The following is a 22,735-nucleotide window of genomic DNA, read 5'->3' as shown; positions in this document are numbered from 1 at the left end:
ACCACCATCTGTGAATTCCCCTCACGCTGTTCTAACTTGAAAGAAATTGTTGCTGTTCCACCTCTGGACCTGGGTCAAATTTCCAGAACTCCCCCACATCAAGGTGGGAGCACCTTTGCCACCCAGGCTCAAGGTGGTGGCACACAAAGGCAAATAAATGCTAGCCATGGTAGCAATACCCACATGCCATGAACAAATAACCAAAAGAAAACACTACAGATACAGCAATGCAACAGTAGGGGCGGCATGGTGGCTCAGTGGTTAGCACTGTTGCCTCACAGCACCAGGAACCCAGGTTCAATTCCACCTTCGGGTGACTGTCTGTATTCTCCCAGTGTGTCTGTGGGTTTTGCCCAAGTGCTCCGGTTTCCTCCCGCATTCCAAGGATGCGTGGGTTCGACGGATTGGCCATTCTAACTTACCCCATAGCATCTAGGTGTGTTGATTAAAACGTCTGCTCAGGCTTGGAGGGTCGAAGGGCCTCTTCCTGGGCTGTAAATTTTCTTTGTGCTTTGTTTTTTTTTGATTAGGTGGATTAACCGTGGGAAATGCAGGGTTACAGGGAGAGGGTGGGTCTGGATGGGATGCTATTCGGAGGTGGTGGTGTGAGGGCCGAATGGCCTGCTTCCACACCATAGGAATTCTATCAACACGAGCAAGTCGAATCATTTGTAATTTATACAAAAATAAGTGGGGAGGGAAGACAAAAACTGTATTACCAATAGGCCATATTTTAAAACCATGCTTACAAAGCTGAGCAATTCTAAAAGAGCTGAAGCAAGACTGGCATAGTCCCAGATAGTTTTGATTGGCGAGCATGCTGGAACAGATTATGCAGAGGGTTTTGCAAATACTAAGCAGGAATAAACAATGCTGCCACTTGGAGCAATGTATCCAAATCTCGGGAAAGCAAGGAAATAGATCAGTACTAACGTACTTTTACACCGGGGGGGGGGAAGAAAGGCCAGTCAAAACACAAAGCTGACACACTCACAAGCCATCCTCGTTGTCATCCAGCTCCTTGAATGTTTCAGCAGCCTTAGCCTTCTCCCTCTCTGCTTTACGTGCGGCCTGGACCTCTACCAAAAAGAAAAGGAATATTGAGAACCACCTTGTGCCAATGCGTATTGTGGTCAAACCTCTCACAAAACGAAAGCAAGCTACTGCATACAAGTCAAGATCATTGCTATCCTATTGATATATTTTCTGAAAGAGAAGCTGCTTTTTGTTTTCTGCTATGTTTTCTTAATCGTTTCTTGCGAGGAAGGTCAAAATATTGTGTCACAGTATGGAACACAATAAGTCTCATGCCATCATAGAATAATCCTAACTAAGAGTCTTTTGTCGACATCAGAAGGTATTGATACTCTGTACCATACACTCCCACATCAAGGACATGCAGTACAGCATCAGCTGTGGTTAATACAAAAAAAAGCGACAACATTAAATTGGAAAATGCTACAAAGGATCACACAGATTTTAGGGGATATGGGGGTTCAAGGCCATATTTGAAATCTTGCATTTTAGCAGCTGACTTTAAAGCAGTGTTTCCAATGCTTAGGATGCCAGCTGAAAATGTGAACATGCCACATTTTCTTTCGCAACGTTCCTGTGAAGCGCCTTGGGACGTTTCATCGTACTGAAGCTGCTACGTAAATACGCTTTTAAGTTGTTGTTAGAACACCCCCACCTCACTCAATTGCAATGGAATTTATTGATGCGCTCTGCAGAAACAAGCTGTACCACAGTATGCTGAATCCTATTCTCCCCTGCACGCTGGAGTGACGGTTCACACAACTTTAAAAATAATTTGCTCGCATGAATTATTTATCAGCTGGCAAGCTCCTCTTCATTTTCCAGAGCACTAGAGGCACACGAGGATTGGAGATTTGTTTTATATTTGATGAGCAAAAGAAAAAAAAAAGAACCTCTCACCGGTGACAGTGATTTCCAGACGTTCTCGCACGAATGCAAATGGAAATCAGTTGCTCAGTTTTGTAAAGGTCTTTCATAACAAAGACTAAACAGCAGTAACTTGTCACTGCGAAGCTGTACAGTGCACTTTACCAATCAAGCGATATCCCTTCTCAGTCGTGGTGACAAGATTATCAGTGCTGCTCTTACAGCAAGAAATGGTTCGCTATTTGCAAGCTAGGTACATGGCTGAGGTACAGTGACCTGAGAAACAGCGAATATAGAGCAATCTTTGGCAGGTTGGGGGTGGGGGTGAGGTCAGTGGCAGTGGAGAGCAAAGTAAGAGCCTGCTATATTGGAGAGAATCAGAATCCCTACAGTGTGGAAACAGGCCATTTACCCCAACAAGTCCACACTGACCCTCCAAAAGAGTATCCCACCCCAGACCCATTCCCCTATTACGCTACATTTACTCCCCACTAATGCACCGAACCTACACATCCCTGGATGCTATGGGCAATTTAGCATGACCAATCCACCCTAACCTGCACATCTTTGGAATGTGCAAACTCCACAGAGACAGTTGCCCGAGGCTGGAATCGAACCTGGGTCCCTAGTGCTGTGAGCCACTGTGCTGCCCCCAGGAGGGGGAAAGAAGGGAGGAAAAAGGGAAGGGAAGAAAAAGCTAGATATAAGCAAGAGAAATATTGATTCACTTGTTCAAGTTTAAGCCTCAGTCTCTTTTCAAATCCTCCCAAGGCATTTTCACATTGTACAAAATCAAAGGGTTCACGAGAGCGAAATTTCTAATTTGTGGCTGTAGAAATGGCAGTATGCCGGACATTAAGGCTCTCGGGTGACACTCCCTTTTATTCTCCTTTGTTTTGTGAACCAGTCAAGAATCGAAACAGCAGAATCAGGCCATTCTGCCCATCAGGTCGCTGCCTTCTCTCTGGTGAGCAATTCAGTCTAATTTTTCCATTTGCACGAAGTTGGCCTTTTGAGCATGACCCACCCAGGTGGGCACAAAACACACTCTCAGGACTCTGTTAATATCCTTTCACATTCAAGAGTTGCAGCGAACCACCCACAATTTACCATATTGAGCACGTTCCACCTTCCTCCCGCCCCCAACTCAATTAACTTGCTCAAGATTGCAGACTCACCAGGTTATGAGCCTGGAGAGAGAGAAGTCAAATACACGAATCCTACCTCTCCACCCATTACCCCCTATTAGCAAACTAAGACACTTTGCTAATGAGTGTTTTTATTTTGTGATTCTTTTTTAAATGAAATGGGGAGGTGCGGGGGGGGGGGGGGGGGGGGGGATTATTTTGTTGTCGCTTGGTTGTTGATGTGCTTTGGAAAATTGTCCAAAAGCAGGTTTTATCTATAAGACTGCAGAAGGCATTTGCACCTAACATACACATAGATAAGAGGACAGCGCTGAACACCAGCTCAAAAGATAAGCAGTCAGTCACAAGCTTATATAACTGAAATTAACTTATTTGCTACATATCCTCTGAAGATAGACACACATCATCTGCTAACCAAGTTCACAAATTCACTGACTTCTAATCGCTGATATGAAAAGGGAAGATAATATTTGATGGGTAAAATGCATGGTCAAGAAGCAAACACTGGAGCTTAGCACCACCATGTGGCTAGACATGAGACTTACTGTACCGGCAGAGTAAATTCAGCTGACAGCTTCTGCAGTTACTCAGTGAACCTTTCCAAGGAATAACAATGGTGTGAAAACCTAGGAAGTCACAGGTTCAATCCCTAGTCTCGGCGGAATTGGATGACTGCACAGGACAACGTCAGTTGAGTTGCAATGACCAAGCACGGGCAGGAATGGTCACTCCTGACAGCCACAGCGACCGAGAGAATGGAGGATTGTGCCCGAGGAATCGGGGTGAGCCTTGACGCCCTTCCACTGCCGAACACGTTGCCAAGAAACTGGCGTCAATAACTCGGCCAAGGTGACAATGTAACCTCAGAAATCATTCAACGTTTTAGCAGAAGGAAACAGAGCTTGATGTTGGGCATCTGCAGAGTTTAGACTGGACCATCTCTAATTTCCCTTCACGAGAACCGGCAGTGGAGGGGATGCAAGTACTCCTCCAGTACTTGCACTCTGGAATAAAAGGCTTTCTTGCAAAAACAAAACAGCTTTGACTCAATACAGAAGCATATCTTGCCTTTTAGTTGTAATGACTCCAGGTTATCCATGAGCAGAGGAGGAACATACAGGAGGCGATCTTGATTGGGAGGGGTGGTGGGAGATGAAGCAAGAAAGGAGGCTGGTGGAACTGCTGACCAGAATGACCCGTTTCTGTGTTGTAAACACTTAGCAACACTTTGTAAACCCTTGTGCAAAGAAACAAGTGACAGGAAAGATATAGACCATTGGCCACGGAGATGTGGTCTTAATGACTGGCAAGAAACTTCAGCAGAGGGAATTATTAGCCAGAGTGTAGAAAGGTAACAGTTAACAAACCCAACACTTCAAGGGATTCAAGAACACTAATCTCTCCAAACTAACAACTACAACTATTTATACAGACAAATTGTTTTCATAACATCAGGAACAGATGAATCATAAAGGTCTTATCTGTAATGTGCACCTTTAATGTAGGCAAAGATACACTGTAGATAGGAGCAGAGTTTGCAACAGAGGGCTCAAAACATTGAGCCAAAAGTGAAAGCTAGTTACACTAACCAAATATGCAGGACATCAATAAAGTCTGACATCTCGTGCACTCCACCACATGCCCGATGTTTACTTAAAACAGATGCTGCTGAACTACAGAAGGGAAGGATCTTGCAAACAATTCATGATGAATTTCAGAGTCAAGACAACAGCATGAGCAGACATTTTTGCGCAAATCAATGACAAAGCCAGAAAGATTTGGGCCTGGGCTGACAATTGGCGATTAAAAGTCGTATCATTCAATTGATTTGCAATACTCTTCGCCAACGTCAGGAGATCAAACAATCTTGACATTCGATGTTGAATGACCTAGCTGAATTGCAATACCCTGACGTTTCCATTGAGCAGAAACGGAATTGCACCGAACATAGAAATGCTGTTGCAGGTCACGATGGCCACCCTGACATCGTAAAACCTGTCCAACTAGAATACTCCCCATTCCTGGATGGGTGCACCTCCAACAACTCTCAAGAAGCTCAAAACCTTCGAGGGCAAAGCATCTTGTTTGGTTGATACCTCAATCACTATTTACTGTACATCCTTCACCAGTGACAGGGGCAGCAGTGTGTACCATCAACAAGAGCACTGTTCTGTCAACAGCACTCCCCAAACCCACAAACAGTACAATCTAGACAGCCAAGGGTAGCTGATACATGGGGACACCACCTCCTGCAGGTTCAACATAAAGGCCCACACCCATATACTGTTCTGAGGAAGGGTCACTCGACCAGCGACATTAACTTTGATTTCTCTCCACAGACCTGCTGAGCTTTTCCAATAATTTGTTTTTGCTTTCGATTTCCAGCATCTGCAGTTCGGTTTTTACCGTATATTACTGCAAAGTCAAAATCCTAGAAGTACCTCTCAAACAGCATTATGGGCGATTTGATGCTACTGCAGCGACTCAAGGCAACAGCTCACCATCACAGTCAACCCAATCAGGGATGCTGGGCTAGCCAGCAACACCCGCGTCCGTGAACAAATAAAAATATCCACCCAAGAATGAATACGAGTGCAAAATAAATCGCATAAAAGTTTACGCACGAGTTAAACTTTATATTCCGAGATGAGGAAACATGTCTTCACTCAGTTGGTTGGAATTCTCTACTACCAGAGGCCGGGGAGGCCAAGTCACTGAAAGTACTTAAGAAGGAAATCGTGAAGTTTTTAAGGTTTACAAGACATCAAAAAGGGTGAGAGAGAGAAAACAGGAATCTGATTTTGAAATAGAGAATCAGCCATGATCATACTGAACAGCAGAGGAGGCTTAAAGGACAGAATGGCCTACTGTGGCTCCTCATTTGTACGAATTCAAATCACATGAAAACATCTAGGCTGCATTCTTTAACGATGTTATAAGCCAGACCAGAAAATATATTGAATTGGTCTACCCTACCCTACCCTACCTCTTTCTTCTTTTAAAGGTAAATGTGAAGTGCTGTGTTCCAGATGCAATTCGATTGGCCAAATTGTGTTAGGCAAAACACAATTTATTCAAACACTAACGTTGAAATACAACGAGAGAGAGAGGAGCTCGGAATAACTTAACTCTATTAGAAAACTTAACAGTATAATAGTTTCACTACTTAACAGCAACTGTACCAATATAATAACATCCCATAAACATTCCCTCGGCAAAGGACAAATTCACAAAACAGAACTGTCTCACATGCAACTCCAGTAGCCCAGGAGGGAAAACATCCAGAGAAGACTCTCAAGGGTGTAGCAGCCAGGAGAGATTCACCGCCTTTCATTCCTGCTGAGACCCCAGCAACAACTGCTGCTGAAAAATCTGAAAGTCCTAGTCCCGTAAGAATTCAACCCCACCAACTCAGGCTGCTTCTACTGTTCCAACCTTCCTTTTTTTAAAAAAAATCCCTTGGCCTCTCTCTCTTTACTAGAGTGGTTCCGGTAGACTGCTCAGTACCTCTGCCTCAAAATCTCTCATATATAAATAAAATAAACAGTACAAAATAACCTCTTAAAGCCACAGTATCATCACACTGCCTTTAATTATTGAGATTTGTCCAAAGGTAAGGTGAGAGATTTGAGGATCAACATTTTCCTGGACAAGGGGGCGCAGAGGAAATTTGATCCTGGAGGCTGATATGGAAGAATGAGCAAATCACGGAGAAGTGAAAGAAACTTGATTGGATCAAATTATTCTTGGGTACAATTATAATAAGGAGAAAGTGAGGACTGCAGATGCTGGAGATCAGAGCTGAAAATGTGTTGCTGGAAAAGCGCAGCAGGTCAGGCAGCATCCAAGGAACAGGAGAATTGACATTTCGGGCATCAGCCCTTCTTCAGGAATCCTCCTGAAGAAGGGCTGATGCCCAAAACGTTGATTTGCCTGTTCCTTGGATGCTGCCTGACCTGCTGCGCTTTTCCAGCAACACATTTTCAGCTACAATTATAATAAACCTTATGATGATTACAACTGACATGGAACAGAAAATTAAAAGCTACCAGAAGTGCTAGTTTAGAAAGTGTGCACCATTCTCAAAAATAGCAGCAGTATCTCCCAAAGTTATGCTTCCAAAAGAATGCAAAGATTGGAAGATAGATGCACGAGACAAGCAAGAGAAGAGAGTGCGCTCAGTGGAGCACATCTCTCTGCAATACTCAATGTGATTACAATTTCCCGGGTCTGTTCAAGGCCGCTCCCTGCCTGGTTGATGCTGTGTGATCACAAGCCGAACAATTATATCTTTTTACCAAGAGCTTCCCATCTCACTGAGGAAGCTTCAGGCCAATCCACATCCAACAGCCTGTTCTGAAAACTCTGCTCTCATTTTGAAAGCTACAACAAATTCCACCACAGCAGATGATACACTCCAGAGAATTTGAAGGGGGACAAAAAAAAGTAAATTCGGCTTATCTCCCATGTTTAACAGATCCCTTAAAAAAAATTACAAGTTCCAGATCTGCACCTTCACCCAAACTGTCCGCACCTTAGTTGTAAAGCAGGTTTGGTTGAGACTTGTCAGTTAGCTGTTGAGACGCACTGTTTACAATCAAACAGATGAAAAAATTGTTGAAAATATTACCTCATTCCACTAACAACAGAGGCAATTAATCGAGTTTTTGATGTGTGCACATAAGACTGTGGAGTCATACCTCACAAAGGGAGGAAACAAAATTGGGAAGCAAAGAAGGGAATATATATTTGATCAATCACACCTTCCAGTTCTAAATGATGCACCCCAACACAATCCAAAAATCACTGACTACTACAGAACAGGACAGCACAGGAATGGGCCCTTTGGCCCACCATGTTGTGCCAAACATGATGCCAAATGAAACTAATCCCTTCTGCCTGCACTTGGCCCATATCCCTCCACTCCTTGCTTACTCATGTGCTTTTCTAAGAGTCTCTCAAACACCCCTATCGTATCTGTCCACACCACCACCCCTAGCAAAGCATTCCAAAGCCCTACCAATTCGTAAAAAAACTCGTCCCTCACATCTCCTTTGAACTTGTGCCCTCTCACCTTAAATGCACACCCCCTAGTTTTATGCATTTAATCTACCACTTAGAAAGTTTTCTTCATTGCATTTGTGAGAGAAAGACAATAGAAACTAAATAAGAACAGGATGAAATCACCTTCCCATGCTTTCTTATGAACTTCTTTGGCCTCCTGCTCAGGTTTCTCTGCCGCTTCCTTTATTGCCTTCAGTGATTCAACCTGCACTTCCCAGGTTCCCTTCTTCTTCTGTAGCTCGGTGAGCATTTGCTGTCAAAAAAAAAAAATAACCACAGGCGATAAAGCATGTTTTTTTTTATTTCACTCAAGTTGAAGTGCTGCCACTGTTCACCAGCGGAACAGTTACGCACCTTTGGCAGCTTCAGCTGGATACAGGCTTTTTCTTTTAGTTTGTACACAAGGTGAGACTGTCACTGGCTGGGGCAGCATTTATTGACTAGGGGGCAATTAAGAGTCAATCACACGTTGGTCTGAGTCTGGAGTAGGCCATACTAAGTAAGGAAGACAGATTTCAGGCATTCTTAAGCTCGATGGGTTTTTAAACAGTAACCAATAGCAGTTACATGAGACTATTACTTTTTACTCCAAAATTTGTTCTTTTAATCACTGAATTCCAATGCAACCACCTGCCATGTTGGGACTTGAACCTTTGTCGGCAGAATATTAGTTTGTGACTCTGCATCACTAGCCCAGCGACATTACCACTATGCCAACACCAGTACTAAATGCTCCTTTGACTTTCTGTTCTTTTTTTTAAAAATCACATCCCTAAAGGAAAAAGCAAACCTGTTCCCACATCATCGTGTGAAGAGACGTAGGGACTCTGCAAACTTTCTTCAAAAAGGAGGTTTTAAGGAAACATGGGGAACTTGGGATATCCAAAAACGGTCAAACACGTGGAGCAAATGCAAGTTTTTTTTTAAAGAAGTGCTACGTCAAATCAGGATCACAGAGCTCTCCCTTGTTTCCACGTATCTCCCAACACTTATCTCGTATACCACACAGCCTGAAGTTCACTATTGAGACCTAACTGTGACACTTGGAGAAGCAGTGGACAAGAAAACGTCATTTGGCCCACAAAAGCTTAAGCTTTATGAATAAAAATCAATAATTATTCTAACTTCTTTTAAATCATGGGATGTGGACTACGTTGATGAGACCAGCATTTGCTTCCCACCCCCAAGAGCCCTTGAACTGAGTAGCTAGGTCACAGAGGTCATTTAAGAGTTAACTGCTATGGGTTAGGGTCCACACAGAGACCAGACTGGGTAAGGATGGCAGATTGCTTGAACCAGATAGTTTTTTTTTACAACAAGTGATGATAGTTTCACAGTCACCATTACAGAGAGTAACTTTATATTCCATATTCTGAGTTGTTAATAAAGTTCAAATTCCATGATTGAAACCCTTTCCCCTAGTCTGGATGTCTGGATCACTAGCTCAGCAATATTAGCATTACACCATTACTTTCCTTTTGTTTTCATCTTAATGTAATTAAATTAGTCACTTCCAAAGCTGGAAAAAAAGTATCTCAAGAGTGAATCATCATTCTTAGAATCCCTTCAGTGTGGAAGCAAACCATTTGGCCCATCAAGTCCACAACAACCTACGAAGGGCATCCAACCCAGAACTACCTGCAATCCTATCCCTGTAACCCTGCATTTCCCATGGCTAATCCACCTAATCTGCACATCCCTGGACACTATGGGCAACTTAGCATGGCCAAGTCACCTGCACACCTTTGGACTGTAGGAAGAAACCGGAGCCAAGATTAGAGTGGTGCTGGAAAAGCACAGCAGGTCAGGCAGCATCCGAGGAGCAGGAAAATCGATGTTTCGGGCAGGAGCCCTTCATCAGGAATGAAGCTGAGAGCTGGAGCACCTGCAGGAAACTCACCCTGACACAGGGAGAACGTGCACTCCACACAGACTGTCACCCAAGGGTGGAGTCAAACCTGGATCCCTAGCGCTGTGATGCAGCAATGCTAACCACTGAGTCACAATGGAAGATAAGGTGGGGGTGAGGAGGAATAAAGCCACACGTCTCAAGACTTGTAACAGATCATGCCTGCTTCCAGTGAATTAAAACACAAGTGCTTGTGATCAACATTAACTCAATTATACAAAGAGACTGGGCAAACACAGGGGCTAGTTTTTAAAAAAAAACAAATTTCCAATGCCCCTCCCCCCTACCTTTTATCTTAGCCTACTGGACACACTTTCCTCATTCCTGAAGAAGGGCTCATGCCCGAAACGTCGATTCTCCTGCTCCTTGGATGCTGCCTGACCTGCTGCGCTTTTCCAGCAACACATTTTCAGCTCAGTGTCTGAAACTGGACACTTATACTGTGCTCTTGGCAGGTTGTTTAACCTGGAACACCACTCTTCAAATAGCACTGAAACATCTAGGTCTTAAGCGATCACTTATAAAGAGCACTATTGCAGAGTAAGGGACAAACCTGCTTCTCTTCCCGACTTCTCTTTGCTTCTTCAATGAGCTGCTGCTTCAGTCGGAATCCTTCCCTGGCCACTTCAGCCATTCTCTGTAAGGTTTCCTTCTCTTTGCGGCCTTGTTCCCTGTTTGATTAGTAAAGAATGCACAGAGATTTCTTCAGCTCATGGGACATGGAGAACAACTGTTTGACTGCATTGATTATAGTTCTCAGAGATAGAAGGAGACCACAGGTCTCAGCTATCAGCTCTGAAAGGCAGCGATCACCAACTTGCCATGATCAGAAACGGAAAGCTGCCCGCTTCTGTAAAGGTTTGAACAGAGTTTCTATCAGGTCCTACAATTTAATTTTCTTTAAAAAATTAAATCAGTCCTTCACGGGACACAGCCTTCACTAGGGAGACCATCGTTGACTACTCCATCCCAACGTGATGACAAACAGCTATTGAGGTTTGCTGGGCCATTCCAGAGGGGAGTTCAGAGCCAACCATTTTGCTGTGGGTCTAGTTTCATTTACAGACCTGGCAAAGACGGCATGTCCTTCCCTGGGAGGTCATTGGTGAATCTGGCAAGGTCTTTTTTTTTTAAAAACAAGCCAATAGTTTTCTGGCCACCACTACTTATACTAGATCTTTTATTTTGTTGGCTCATGAGAAGGAAGTGTCTTCCTGGATTTATTTAAATTAACCAAATTCCATTCAGAAACTGTCACGATTCATCTCTCCAATTATCTTAGTAGCTCAGTGACTTAACAATTATGTTACTGTACTCAATGCAACACATCAACTTCCAGTTTCTGCCAGTGCCCCTAACAGCTCCACACATTTGGTAATTCGTTTACTCAGTTATTCAGATGAGAGATGCCCTTAAAACCAACCCCCAATGCTCCCCAACACAGAGTTTGCTCATTGCGACCAACAGAACGGAAATGATGTTATAATTAACTGTCATGTCAGTCAGCAAGGATGGAGGGAAGAAACCAACCAGCCAGGTTTCTTTTCAGTCTGTCCTTAACACGGGGCAGAACAGGACACACCCTTAATATTTAGCCATTGGTAAGCTGACCGAATCTCATCAAGAGCCAGGTAACAAACATGTGAACAGGGGAGGACTTCCCATTCAGGGTATTGACCTCCTGCAGAACGCATCTTGATGAATAACCTTAGTCAGATGTTATAGAAATGATGGAGGCTTTGGAAAACTAGCTGACAAACGGAAGGGCCACAGGAGGAGAACATAAACAAGAAGAGTGCTGCTGGAGATAAACCATCCTATACATCAATGAACCTTATTTGGATTTTGCTGATAAAAATCTAACCTTTGGACATCCAGGGAGACTCACTTGGTCACAACACTAGGGGGGTGAACAGCCAGTTTGAATTCAAAGACTATTTCACAACCCTGAGGCTAATTCAGGGACACACACACACACACAGGTGGGGCTCCTTTACTGTTTTAAAAAAAAAGCCCCTTCTCTCTCTCCCTCCCCCCCCAATTTCATTTCAGCACAGGAACAGGTCCTTCAGCCCAGCAAGCCTGCGGTCATTCAAATCCTTATTTGGACCTGTTACGTATCGCTTATAAGCAGTTTCTATCCCTCTATTCACCTCCTGTTCATATGTCTATCAAGTTACTCTTTAAACTTTGCTAACGTGCCTGCTTCCACCACCTCCACTGACAGTGCAATCCAGGCACCCACCACCCTCTGGGTGAAAACATTTCCCACACTTCTCCCTTCAACTTTCCCCCTCTCACCTTGAACCTGTGCCCTCTCGTAGTTGACCTTTCTACCCTTGGGAAAAAGGCCTTTGACAATCCATATGTATACCTCTCATAATTGTAGACCTCTATCAGGTCGTCTCCCAGCATCCATGTTTCCCGTGCAAACAACCCCAGTTTATTCAACCACTCCTCATAACTAAAACCCTCCAGACCAGGTAACACTCTGGTAAACTTTCTCTGCACCATCTCCAACTGGAAGCAATAGTCCCAACGCGGATGGATGTGTTAAAGCTTCTAGCTCCTTTAATAACACATTCATTTTGACTGAAACAAAGAACACGTAAAAAAAGGTTACAGGGCGAACTCTACAGCACCTGACAAAATGATCCCCAAGTTTAAAGGACAAAACACTTTCATCTGTGGCATATCAGGGCATTCAAGAGGGCATCATCTGAACAGAAACAACGTACAGGATTGGGAAGGAAGGTAAGAGTGGTGATGCTCATTCAGAGAGCTGGGGCTTACACAATGGGCTGAATGGCCTCCTTCTGTGCCGTCACAATTCTCCGATGAATCGTTTGCACAGAATTTGGAAGAGTTGCAAATTATATCCTTGCGAGAACAGACACAGCAACGGCAAGAATGTTGCAGTTGATAGGAAGGACAACTGGCAGTTTGGGAGGGGAATAAGAATCAGTCAGCAATTTATAGAGGTATGAATCTGAATCATCAGTGAGGGACCTCATCTTGACAAGGATCCAACTGGTACAGCTCATTGATTTGAAAATGGATATTGGCTGTTATACCCCAACAGCAGAGAGGGGTTCTATGTCCAGCCCAGTGCCTAAAATTGAGCCCTTTGTTCAAATAAATGTTGCATTTGTGCAATATCCGAAATTCTCTCTTCCGCTTTTGACAGCAACAGCAGATGAACACAGGTTATACTCACTTGCAGGTATTTTCACACGAAGCACCACTGTTGTATTCATCTGTTGTATCACAGCAATCTATGAAAAGGTAACAATGAAGAAATGATGCACTTATACAATGAGTGTAATGCTCTAAGCAAGGCAATGACCAGGACAGCTCGGCAACCTTGGGTATTTAAACCAAGTCTGTCAACTCTACTGGCAAAGGTTCAAACAGGTTGAACTTTTTGAAGTAAAGCAATTAAAGATCTAATTGTGACAAGGACCTTCCATACAGTAATCTAAAAGGTGTGAGTGTGTGTGTGCGCGAGTGTGAAGCATGTTTGTGAATGTTATGTGCGCGACTTTTTGTGTGTCTGTATTTTATTTTCGGGGGGAAAAGTAAAAAAAAGGTCAGCTCCCAACTGGCTACAACTGATTGTGAATGTGATTGCAACCTGATATGGCATATGGTGCAAGTCTGATCTGAACAAGGAGAAGCCAATACAACATTAGTAAGTTACTTTGCTCAACATTACAAGCGGACTGTGTTACAGTCCAGTTGTGCTGCTGCAGCATTTGGCTCCCCCAATTTAATAACGGGCGCCCTACTCAGCTCAGCTTCACCAATGGCCTGTAGTCAGCTGAAAGCTCTGTTTAGTATCACATGCACTTCATCAGAACGATTCACAGGTTGACAGATGCCCTCACGTGGTGCAAAATGCGAACCATCAATTTAATCATTGCAGCAACTAACCAATACAAGTGCCACTGCACAGAACAGTAGGTCATCTTTATGTTGCCCACCTGGTTAAAATTCGGAGCTGCAAATTGATATCCTCCACACAGGGTGGGAAATTTGCATTCTGCACACCCTCCTCCCTTTTAAAAAAAATCATTTGAGTTGGACAGATGAAGGATTACTCAGGTGGCAGCAGTGAACAGCCATTGGGAGTAGGTCTGCTTTCCACTTCAGGGAGACATACTTCACCCCAACATCTTGCTCAACAGAGATGGGCTAACGCTGCTCTATGCAGCTAACAAAACCCAAGGTCTACTTGTCTGTGTTGCTCAGCACTACACCAGCTAGGATATCACCCCACTAGAGGCCAGAGGAATTAGAGGTTACCTGACTTGAACAACTTTATTAAAATAAAAGCCAAAAGTGCAGGGATCTTTACTGAACAATGATTACGCATTATTAACTACTATGTTGCGGGGTACGTTTGCGTCAAGAATCAACACAGAATGCTGCAGAAACTCAGCAGGTATGGCAGCACCTGTGGAGCGAGAAGATGGGTTAACATTTCAAGTCCAATGACTCGCATTCAGAACTTGTGAACAAAATTAATTGGACTTAGAATTATAGAGATGTCCAGCACAGAAACAGACTCTTCAGTACGACTCATCCATGCAAATCAGACATCCTAAATTAATCTAGTCTCATTTGCCAGTACTTGACCCATATCCCTCTGAACCCTTCCTATTCATATACCCATCCAGATGCCTTTTAAATGTTGCAATTGTACCAGCCTCCACCACATCGTCTGGCAGCCCATTCCATACACGCACCACCCTCTGCTTGAAAAGTTGCCCCTTAAATCTTTCCCCTCTCACCTTACACCTACACCCTCCAGTTCTGGACTCCAATACCCTGGATAAAAGACCTTGTCTGTTCACCCTATCCATGCCCCTCATGATTTTACAAACATCTATATGGTCACCCCTCAGCCTCTGACGCTCCAGGGAAAACAGCCCAGCCCATAGATGCTGCCAGACCTGCTGAGTTTCTCTCGCATTTTCTGTCTCTATTTCAGATTTCCAGCACCCGCGATATTTTCCTTTTATGTGAAAGGATTAAAGTCCAATAAAGCCGAGAAACCCTCATGTCAAAATGTGTGAGGGCTTCTCGCCTTTATAGAGGACTTCCATTTTGTTGATGGCACCTAAAAGATTAAGCTAAATTTGCAAACCTTTGATTTTTGCCAGAATCCAGATGTGACTGCAATCTTCCCAGATCAGAATCACTTTCTGGAACGAGGCAGGCAGCCCCAGCAGCTGCGCCAAGTGCTACAGAATTGACAATGAGGAGAGAGAGAGAGAGAGAGAGAGAGAGAGAGAGAGAGAGAGAGAGAGAGAGCTTAACCCCAGTGGGGCACGTATTTTCCTCCTTTTATTCTTTGATGGGATGTGGTTATCACTGGCAAGGCAAGCACGTAACAGGTCCTGAACGGAATGGGTTGCTTATCCATTCCAGAGGGCATTTAAGGGTCAACCACATTGCTGCATGGGTAGGCAAGGCCAGGTCAGGATGGTAGATCTCCATGCCTAAAAGGACATTAGTGAACCAGATGGGTTTTTAAACAAACAAAACCAAAACGACAGTTTCATGGTCACTTTTACTGATTTGATCTTCAGATGTTGTCAGTTGAATTCAGATTCCACCCAACTGCAGCTATGAACCCAAGCCCACACAGGGTTACTCGGGATTACGAGTCTCTGTGCCTTTAAGAATTCACCATCAGCTCCCACCTTGTGATCGATAGGCAAATAAACAGTGTGTTATCTTACAGCTGCTCCAACACTCGACTGCGAAAAATTAAACGCCGCAAGGCCTAATAATTTCCCACTCGTAAAGAGACTAGCCACTTCGAAAGAGACCTGGTCTCTGTTGACCATACTAAATCACCCTTGGAGAAGAGTGCTTACCACAAATGCCGTCGTTCACACGAGAGGATGGAATGTAACGAGGTCTGTGGCCAGCATTAGTGCAGTGGAAGCTACCATTCGGACAAGCAGATGTTCCTGGCAAAAGAAAAATCTAAGTCAGTCAGTGCCATTACTTTCCCTTATACAACCTAGCAAACCGACACAGAGCAAGAGCTGTCCATACAGTAGTGAGAGCATGGACAAACAGATGCCTTTTGTTTCTGGAAGGCAAATTCATGGATTTCAAAAGTGTGTTGAAAGGTAGAGTGGATAATAAAGCAGGGCACAATCAGGACGTAATGATATAGGGCAGGAGTTTGGCGTAGATAGAAAGAACTGCATTAATATTGCGGCTGACAAAGTCAGGACCTCCCAAAGCACTTTACAGCTGATTCAAAGTGCAGCTACATGTATAATGCAGGAAATGCAATAGCTAAATAGACAAGGTCTTTTCCCCATGGTAGGGGAGTCCAAAACTAAAAGGCATAGTTTTAAGGTGAGAGGGGAAAGATTGAAAAGGGTCCGATGGGGCAACTTTTTCACAAGGGTGATGTGTGTACAGATTGAGCTGTTCTAAGAAGTGGTGGAGACTGGCACATTTACAACATTCAAAAGGCATCTGTGAATAGGAAGGATTGGGGAAGTGGGATATGAGACAAATGCTGCAAATAGGACTAGATTAACTTAAGATTTCTGGTCAGCATGGGCGAGTTGGGCTGTTATGTCTCTATGGCTCGATGTGTAGGTTAGATGGAGCGGCCATGCTAAATTGGCTAAATGACCTGCTTCCATGCTGGAGGGATTCTATCTAACACACTTGCTCCTCATCAAATAGCACCTTGGGAACATTTACATCTGCCAGAGGGGCAGCAGCTTACACCCAATAAACCATCTCCTGGGAATACCCCAACAATGGAAGCCATTTACAAAAAGGCTCGCATACAGGCAAACCAAAGGTATGTGGACAAAATGGCCGAGAGAGGAGAAAGCGCTCCTCTAGGAGATTGGAAGGGCAACATTAAAAGGTTAGTTTGGCAATGAAAGGCAAGAACAGAAGTTCCAGGAATGACAGAAAAATAAGAGAATGCAGGTTCTGAGAAAACGAGACCTGTGAAAGCAAAAGCTGAAATGTGTACAGAAGGTTGGCAGAGGGAACTATATTGATAGGTTACAAGCATTTACAATTTTTGAACAACATATGTATTTCATAAGTTATATAAATATTATTTGTCAGGATGTGCAATATGTTTGGGAAGAAAACAGGAATCAGTGGTACTTTTGCCAAAGGGTTCGCACATAATCCTTGGAACTATTCAGAAAACTGGCTTATCCTTGGGGTTACAAAATCAACATGTGAAACAGTGAAGGAACAATGTGGCAAATCACAGACTGATGCAAATGTAAATGGAAACAAAAAGGATTATGAATGACAGTGTGCAAACCTTCTCTATTAGCCGGTCTCTAGGATACTGCGATGTGAAGAGGTATAAGAATGCTCCGCCCCCTTCACATGCACCGAGCCACTTACAAATCTGAGAAGATTCACTCAAATGGTGACAACATACGAACGACGATTGCACAGCCCAGGTCTCTATTCCCCACACTTAGCAAGAATTAGAGACACACTCTTTGAAACAAAACTTGCAAAGACGTGGGCGGCACGGTGGCACGGTGGCTAGCACTGCTGCCTCACAGCGCCTGAGACCCGGGTTCAATTCCCGCCTCAGGCGACTGACTGTGTGGAGTTTGCACGTTCTCCCCGTGTCTGCGTGGGTTTCCTCCGGGTGCTCCGGTTTCCTCCCACAGTCCAAAGATGTGCAGGTGAATTGGCCATGCTAAATTGCCCATAGTGTTAGGTAAGGGGTAAATGTAGATGTAGGGGTATGGGTGGGTTACGCTTCGGCGGGGCGGTGTGGACTTGTTGGGCCGAAGGGCCTGTTTCCACACTGTAAGTAATCTAATCTAATCTAATCTAATCAATAGGATAGATACTGGGACAATGACTCCACTTCCAGGGGAGACTCAAGACTCCAGAAAAGATCAGACTAGTCATTTAGGACTGAGAGGAAAGAGAAATTTCTTCATTCAAAGGGCTGCAAACCTTGGAGTTCCCTAACCCAGAGAGCTGTGGATTCTCAATATCCGAGAAAAGGACGGAGGGATTTTTCTTGGATAATGAAAGCAGAAGGGATCAGCGAGGTAGATGGACCACGATTGTATTGAATGGGTGAGAAGACTCCAGGGGCTGAGTGGTCTATTCTTATTTCTTTTGCTCTTAAACTTAATTTGCCTCAGTCAGGAGCAATCAGTATACCTATACAGTCCTGCAATTCCTCCCCAATAAAAATAGTTGAATATCAGTTCCACCCATCTGAGGAGCTCCGTAATATCAGCACACTTCAACTCAACACCAGAAAGAGGAGTCCACAGCACTCTATAAAAAAAGGTTTGCCTTCAGTAAAAGACTCAATGAATTGCAATTCATGATTAAACAAGTCTGTGCAGTTACTTTTCCTCTGGCAGAGCCACTTGTTCACACATACATGGAAAATTCCTATGGCCTTATTTTCAACAGGTTAATTACGACATTAAAATAGCACACATATCCTGAGTAACACCACTTCATTAACCTAGATGCTAAGGCAAAAAAAAAATGTAACCTCTCAACCGGCAAAGTAGAAAAATTCAAAATGAAACAGAGTGCTGGACAAACTCAGCAGGTGTTAATGGCAGCACCTGTAGAAAAAGAAATGGAGTTCATGCTTCAAAATATGGTTCTTTGTCATACAAAACATGAACTCTTGTTTTTCTCTCCACAATTGCTGCCAGACCCAAACTCCAGTACTTCGTACCTCAAATTGCCAGCATCCACAGTCCTCTGCTTTTATTTAGTAGAAAAAGGTACAGAATTTTCAACTTTGTCTCACTCAAGAAAGAAACAAATACCCATTAGAAAGCACAACACTGCAGGTGCTGAAAATGCAACAGAAGTGGAGGCTATGCTTCTGGAAACAGGTCAGTTCAGGCTGTAGCTTAGATTAGCAAAATTTAGGGTTAATGTTTCAGGTTAACAACTTGCATCATTAATTCCAGGGTTGTTCCTCCACAGGCACTACTTACTGCTAACACTTATCGAGGCAGAATGTTATACAGCATGAAACAGATGCTTCGATCCAATCAGTCTGTGTAAAAACATCGCCTCTCGTGTCCTTTTTACATCTTTCACCTCTCACCTTAAAGATATGGCCCCTGGTTTTGAACTCCTCCACCCAGGGAAAAGACCCTGGTCGAGTTCTTTCTCATCCCCTCAAAGGTGGCTGTTTGTAAAGTAGAGACATGGCCTCTGTTAATGAGGAACTGCCTTAACAGCTTCAGAATTGTCTATGCTGCTGACCTGGTTCATCCGAGCCATCCTTGCAATCACAGTAGTCATCATTCACTTCATCAAACGGAATGGTCTTGGAGCCATCCAGACATGTAAACGGCTTGGTTTCATCATAGAAGTGCCGATCTATAATAAGGACAAATTATTGATTAAAAATTAGTACATAGATTCTTACATTGAATTCAACTTGTCTGAATGCTGGCAACTAGTAAGTAACTAGTCTGAAAATCTAATTTTGTTTCGAGTTAGAGAGATGAACGTATGGCTCAAAGATGAGAAGTGCTTTTTGAATCATGGGACATTAACAGCAATACTTGGAAATGTGGGATGTATAAACAATTGGATGAACCCCAGCTTGCTCTGCTGTCATGTGAAAGACATAAATAAATAAACAGACAGGATTTGTGGTAAATGGAAGAGTAGACACAAGTCAAAGAAGAGGTGTTAATAAGGGAAATGTTAACAAGGCAGTAATGGCAAGGTTAGAAAGTAGAAATCCAACAGTAAATCAACAGATAAGGCTAAGGGTTGCAAAAGAATATAAAATGAATGACTGAGCACAAATCGAAATAAGTACAATAATTACAGAATTATGGGTGCAGGCCAACATGGATGGGTATCATAGAATCCCTACTGTGTGGAAACAGACCATTCGACCCAACAAGTCCGCACCAACCCTCAGCAGAGTAACCCACCCAGACCCATTGTCCTACCCGATTATCCTGTATTTACCCCTGATTAATGCACCTAACCCACACACCCCTGAGCACTATGGACAAGTTAGCATAGCCAATCCATCCTAACCTGCACATCTTTGGACTGTGGGAGGAAACCAGAGCACCCGGAGGAAATCCACGTAGACATGGGGAGAATGTGGAATCGAACCTGGGTCTCTGGTGCTGCGAGGCAGCATTGCTAACCACTGAGCCACCATTTTGCCCTATCAGAATACTGAAGGATACAGGACATTTAAGATGGATAGGAAGCAAGGTAAAGGTAAATAATTATGCCAGTAGCACAAGAGATAGGAATGATCTAACTTCACGATATCAGGGTGCAGAAATGGTTTGAGTAGAGATGAGAAATATTAAAAGCAAGTAGTCACTGAACATTAAAACAGTTAAGAGGTAACTATCAAGACAAACAGACTCCTTCGGGATCATGATAGAGTGCATATGAAGAGGATGTTTCCTCTCATGATAGAGTCTTACAACTGGGGGGGGGGGGGGGGGGGGGGTCACTGTTTAAAAATAAGGGTCACCCATACAAAAGAGGTGAGACGTTCTTACTCCGCAGGCTTGAGTCTTTGGAAATCTCCTCCTGAAAAAGACATGGCTAAACAAACCAGTATAAATATTTCAAGTGATGCTAGCTAAACAAGGAAGTGACTTAGTGGAGGAAAGATGGCAAGGATCTCAAATGCTACACAAACAGGAAGTATGGAATTGTAAAATTCTAATATTATGTACTGTATTGTTGGGCTAGATCGCTTATGCTGCCAAATTTAGGAGTAATGCACAGGTCTGCTAAACAACTACATGTCTGCATTCCAATATTTTTATAGGTGTTGCAAACAAGTTGCTCTAGCTAAGACTATCAGGACACTAACATATTAGGAATGTTTGAATACTTGAGGACTCTGAGTTTATACTCGATAGTAGTTTAGAAGGATATGGGGAGATCTAAGTGAAACATACACAATACTGAATGGCCTGGACAGAGGAGATGTTAGAAAGATGTTTCCATTGGTAGGAGAGACTAGGCTTAGTCTTAGAGTAAAGGGAAAACCTTTTAGAACAGAGATAAGGAGAAACTTAATCAGCCAGAGGATGGTGAACCTATGGAATTCATTGCCACAGAAGGCTGGAAGAACACAGCAAGCCAGGCAGCAGAGGTGGAGAAGTCAACATTTCCAGTGTAAATGTTCTTCAGGAGCAGAGTTACACCCAAAACATCATTCAAAAAAGATCACACAACACCAGGTTATAGTCCAACAGGTTTAAATGGAAGCACTAGCTTTCGGAGCGCTGCTCCTTCATCAGGTGGTGTGAGAGTTTTAGCTTTGTACACCCCAGTCCAACACTAGCATCCCCAAATCATGACCAGAAACATTGACTTTGCCACCTCTGATGCTGCCTGGCTTGCTGTTTTTTTTCCAACTTCCTGGTCTACCTTGGATGCCAGTACCTGCTGAACTTTTGTCTCTAAACAAGGCCAGGTCATTGAGTATGGAGAAAGTGAGGACTGCAGATGCTGGAGATCAGAGCTGAAAAGTGTGTTGCTGGAAAAGCGCAGCAGGTCAGGCAGCATCCAAGGAACAGGAAAATCAACGTTTCGGTCATGAGCCCTTCTTCAGGAACCTTTCCTTGAAGGAGGGCTTATGCCCGAAACGTCGATTCTCCTGCTCCTTGGATGCTGCCTGACCTGCTGCGCTTTTCCAGCAACACATTTTTCAGGCCATTGAGTATATCCAAGACTGAGAAACGTTCTTGATGGTCAAGGGGATCAAGGGTTACAGGGAAGAAGTGGAAGAATAGGGTTAAGAAGTTTATCAGACGTCATTGAGAGGTAGAGCAGACTCAATGGGCTGAATGGCCTAATTTCTGCTCCTATCTCTGATGGACACCATTTCACATGGATTAGAAGCATTAGACAAAGGTGCTATGTTGGTTTCTCACTAATGCAGACCCTTGATATTATTGCATTGTTTGCATTGCATGAGTTGGCGTTGTGGAAGCGGATTGGGGGCGGAGGGGGGAGGGATTACTCACTGGACAGGGAGACCCCCTGGGGCCGCTTCACCTCCAAGGCGCCTGCGCAGTTCAGATACAGCACGAGCGCCAAGACTCCAAGCGGCGCCATCACCATCCAATCAGCGATGGGGTCAGCGTCCCCCAATCAACGAACGAGCCTCTGGGACGGCAACCAACCAACGAAGACGCTCAACGTCGACCAATCAGCAAACGAAGGCTTCCTTTCCAAAACGGCAACCAACCGCCCCACGGCTTCGATTCCACCAATCAGTGAGCGCGCTCGCGAGAGGCGGCACCCAATCAGCGATCCCCGGATACCGTCCAATGGCCAAACTCCCCGGTAGGCAGCGACCAATCGGCGGACAGGCTGACGTCGGGCACCGTCCAATCAGCGAAGCTGCCGACGCGTACGCGGACCAACCGTCGTTCGAGAGGCCGGCGTCGAGGCGGGCGGACTCCCCTCCCCGGATACGGACGGAGCCTCACCGGTTAATGGGACAGGAGTTTGGGCCAGGGGAAAAGAAACGCCGCACAAAACCAGGGAGAGGCCGGAGTCAGGTGTTGAGGATGCGAAGGCGCCCGGCCAAAGCAGTGAAGGGAAGCGGAAACAGGCCGTTGTTGCCGCCGCGCGCGCGCGCGTGCCGCCGCTCCGGCTCCTTCGCCTGACCCGGGCCTTCCGTGACGTGCCG

The 22,735-nt window shown here is 44.3% G+C and overlaps 1 protein-coding gene across 1 annotated transcript in view; it reads right to left on the bottom strand.

Moving 5' to 3' along the window:
* The window catches only part of prkcsh (PRKCSH beta subunit of glucosidase II), a 68,919-nt gene extending 46,184 nt beyond the window's left edge, over window positions 1-22,735 (bottom strand). Inside the window, exons 1-7 of the mRNA XM_072564223.1 lie at window positions 22,065-22,735; window positions 19,303-19,419; window positions 15,909-16,004; window positions 13,241-13,298; window positions 10,577-10,694; window positions 8,238-8,367; window positions 995-1,079 (exon numbers count right to left, since the gene is read on the bottom strand). Coding sequence (XP_072420324.1) covers window positions 995-1,079; window positions 8,238-8,367; window positions 10,577-10,694; window positions 13,241-13,298; window positions 15,909-16,004; window positions 19,303-19,419; window positions 22,065-22,161 — 701 coding nt within the window. The 5' untranslated portion in view covers window positions 22,162-22,735. The remainder of the gene's footprint in view (window positions 1-994; window positions 1,080-8,237; window positions 8,368-10,576; window positions 10,695-13,240; window positions 13,299-15,908; window positions 16,005-19,302; window positions 19,420-22,064) is intronic.

Source organism: Chiloscyllium punctatum, chromosome 46 (assembly GCF_047496795.1).
Source record: "Chiloscyllium punctatum isolate Juve2018m chromosome 46, sChiPun1.3, whole genome shotgun sequence".
NCBI lineage: Eukaryota > Metazoa > Chordata > Chondrichthyes > Orectolobiformes > Hemiscylliidae > Chiloscyllium > Chiloscyllium punctatum.
Note: the sequence above shows the minus strand (reverse complement) of the source record. Positions and strands in the feature narration are given on the sequence as shown.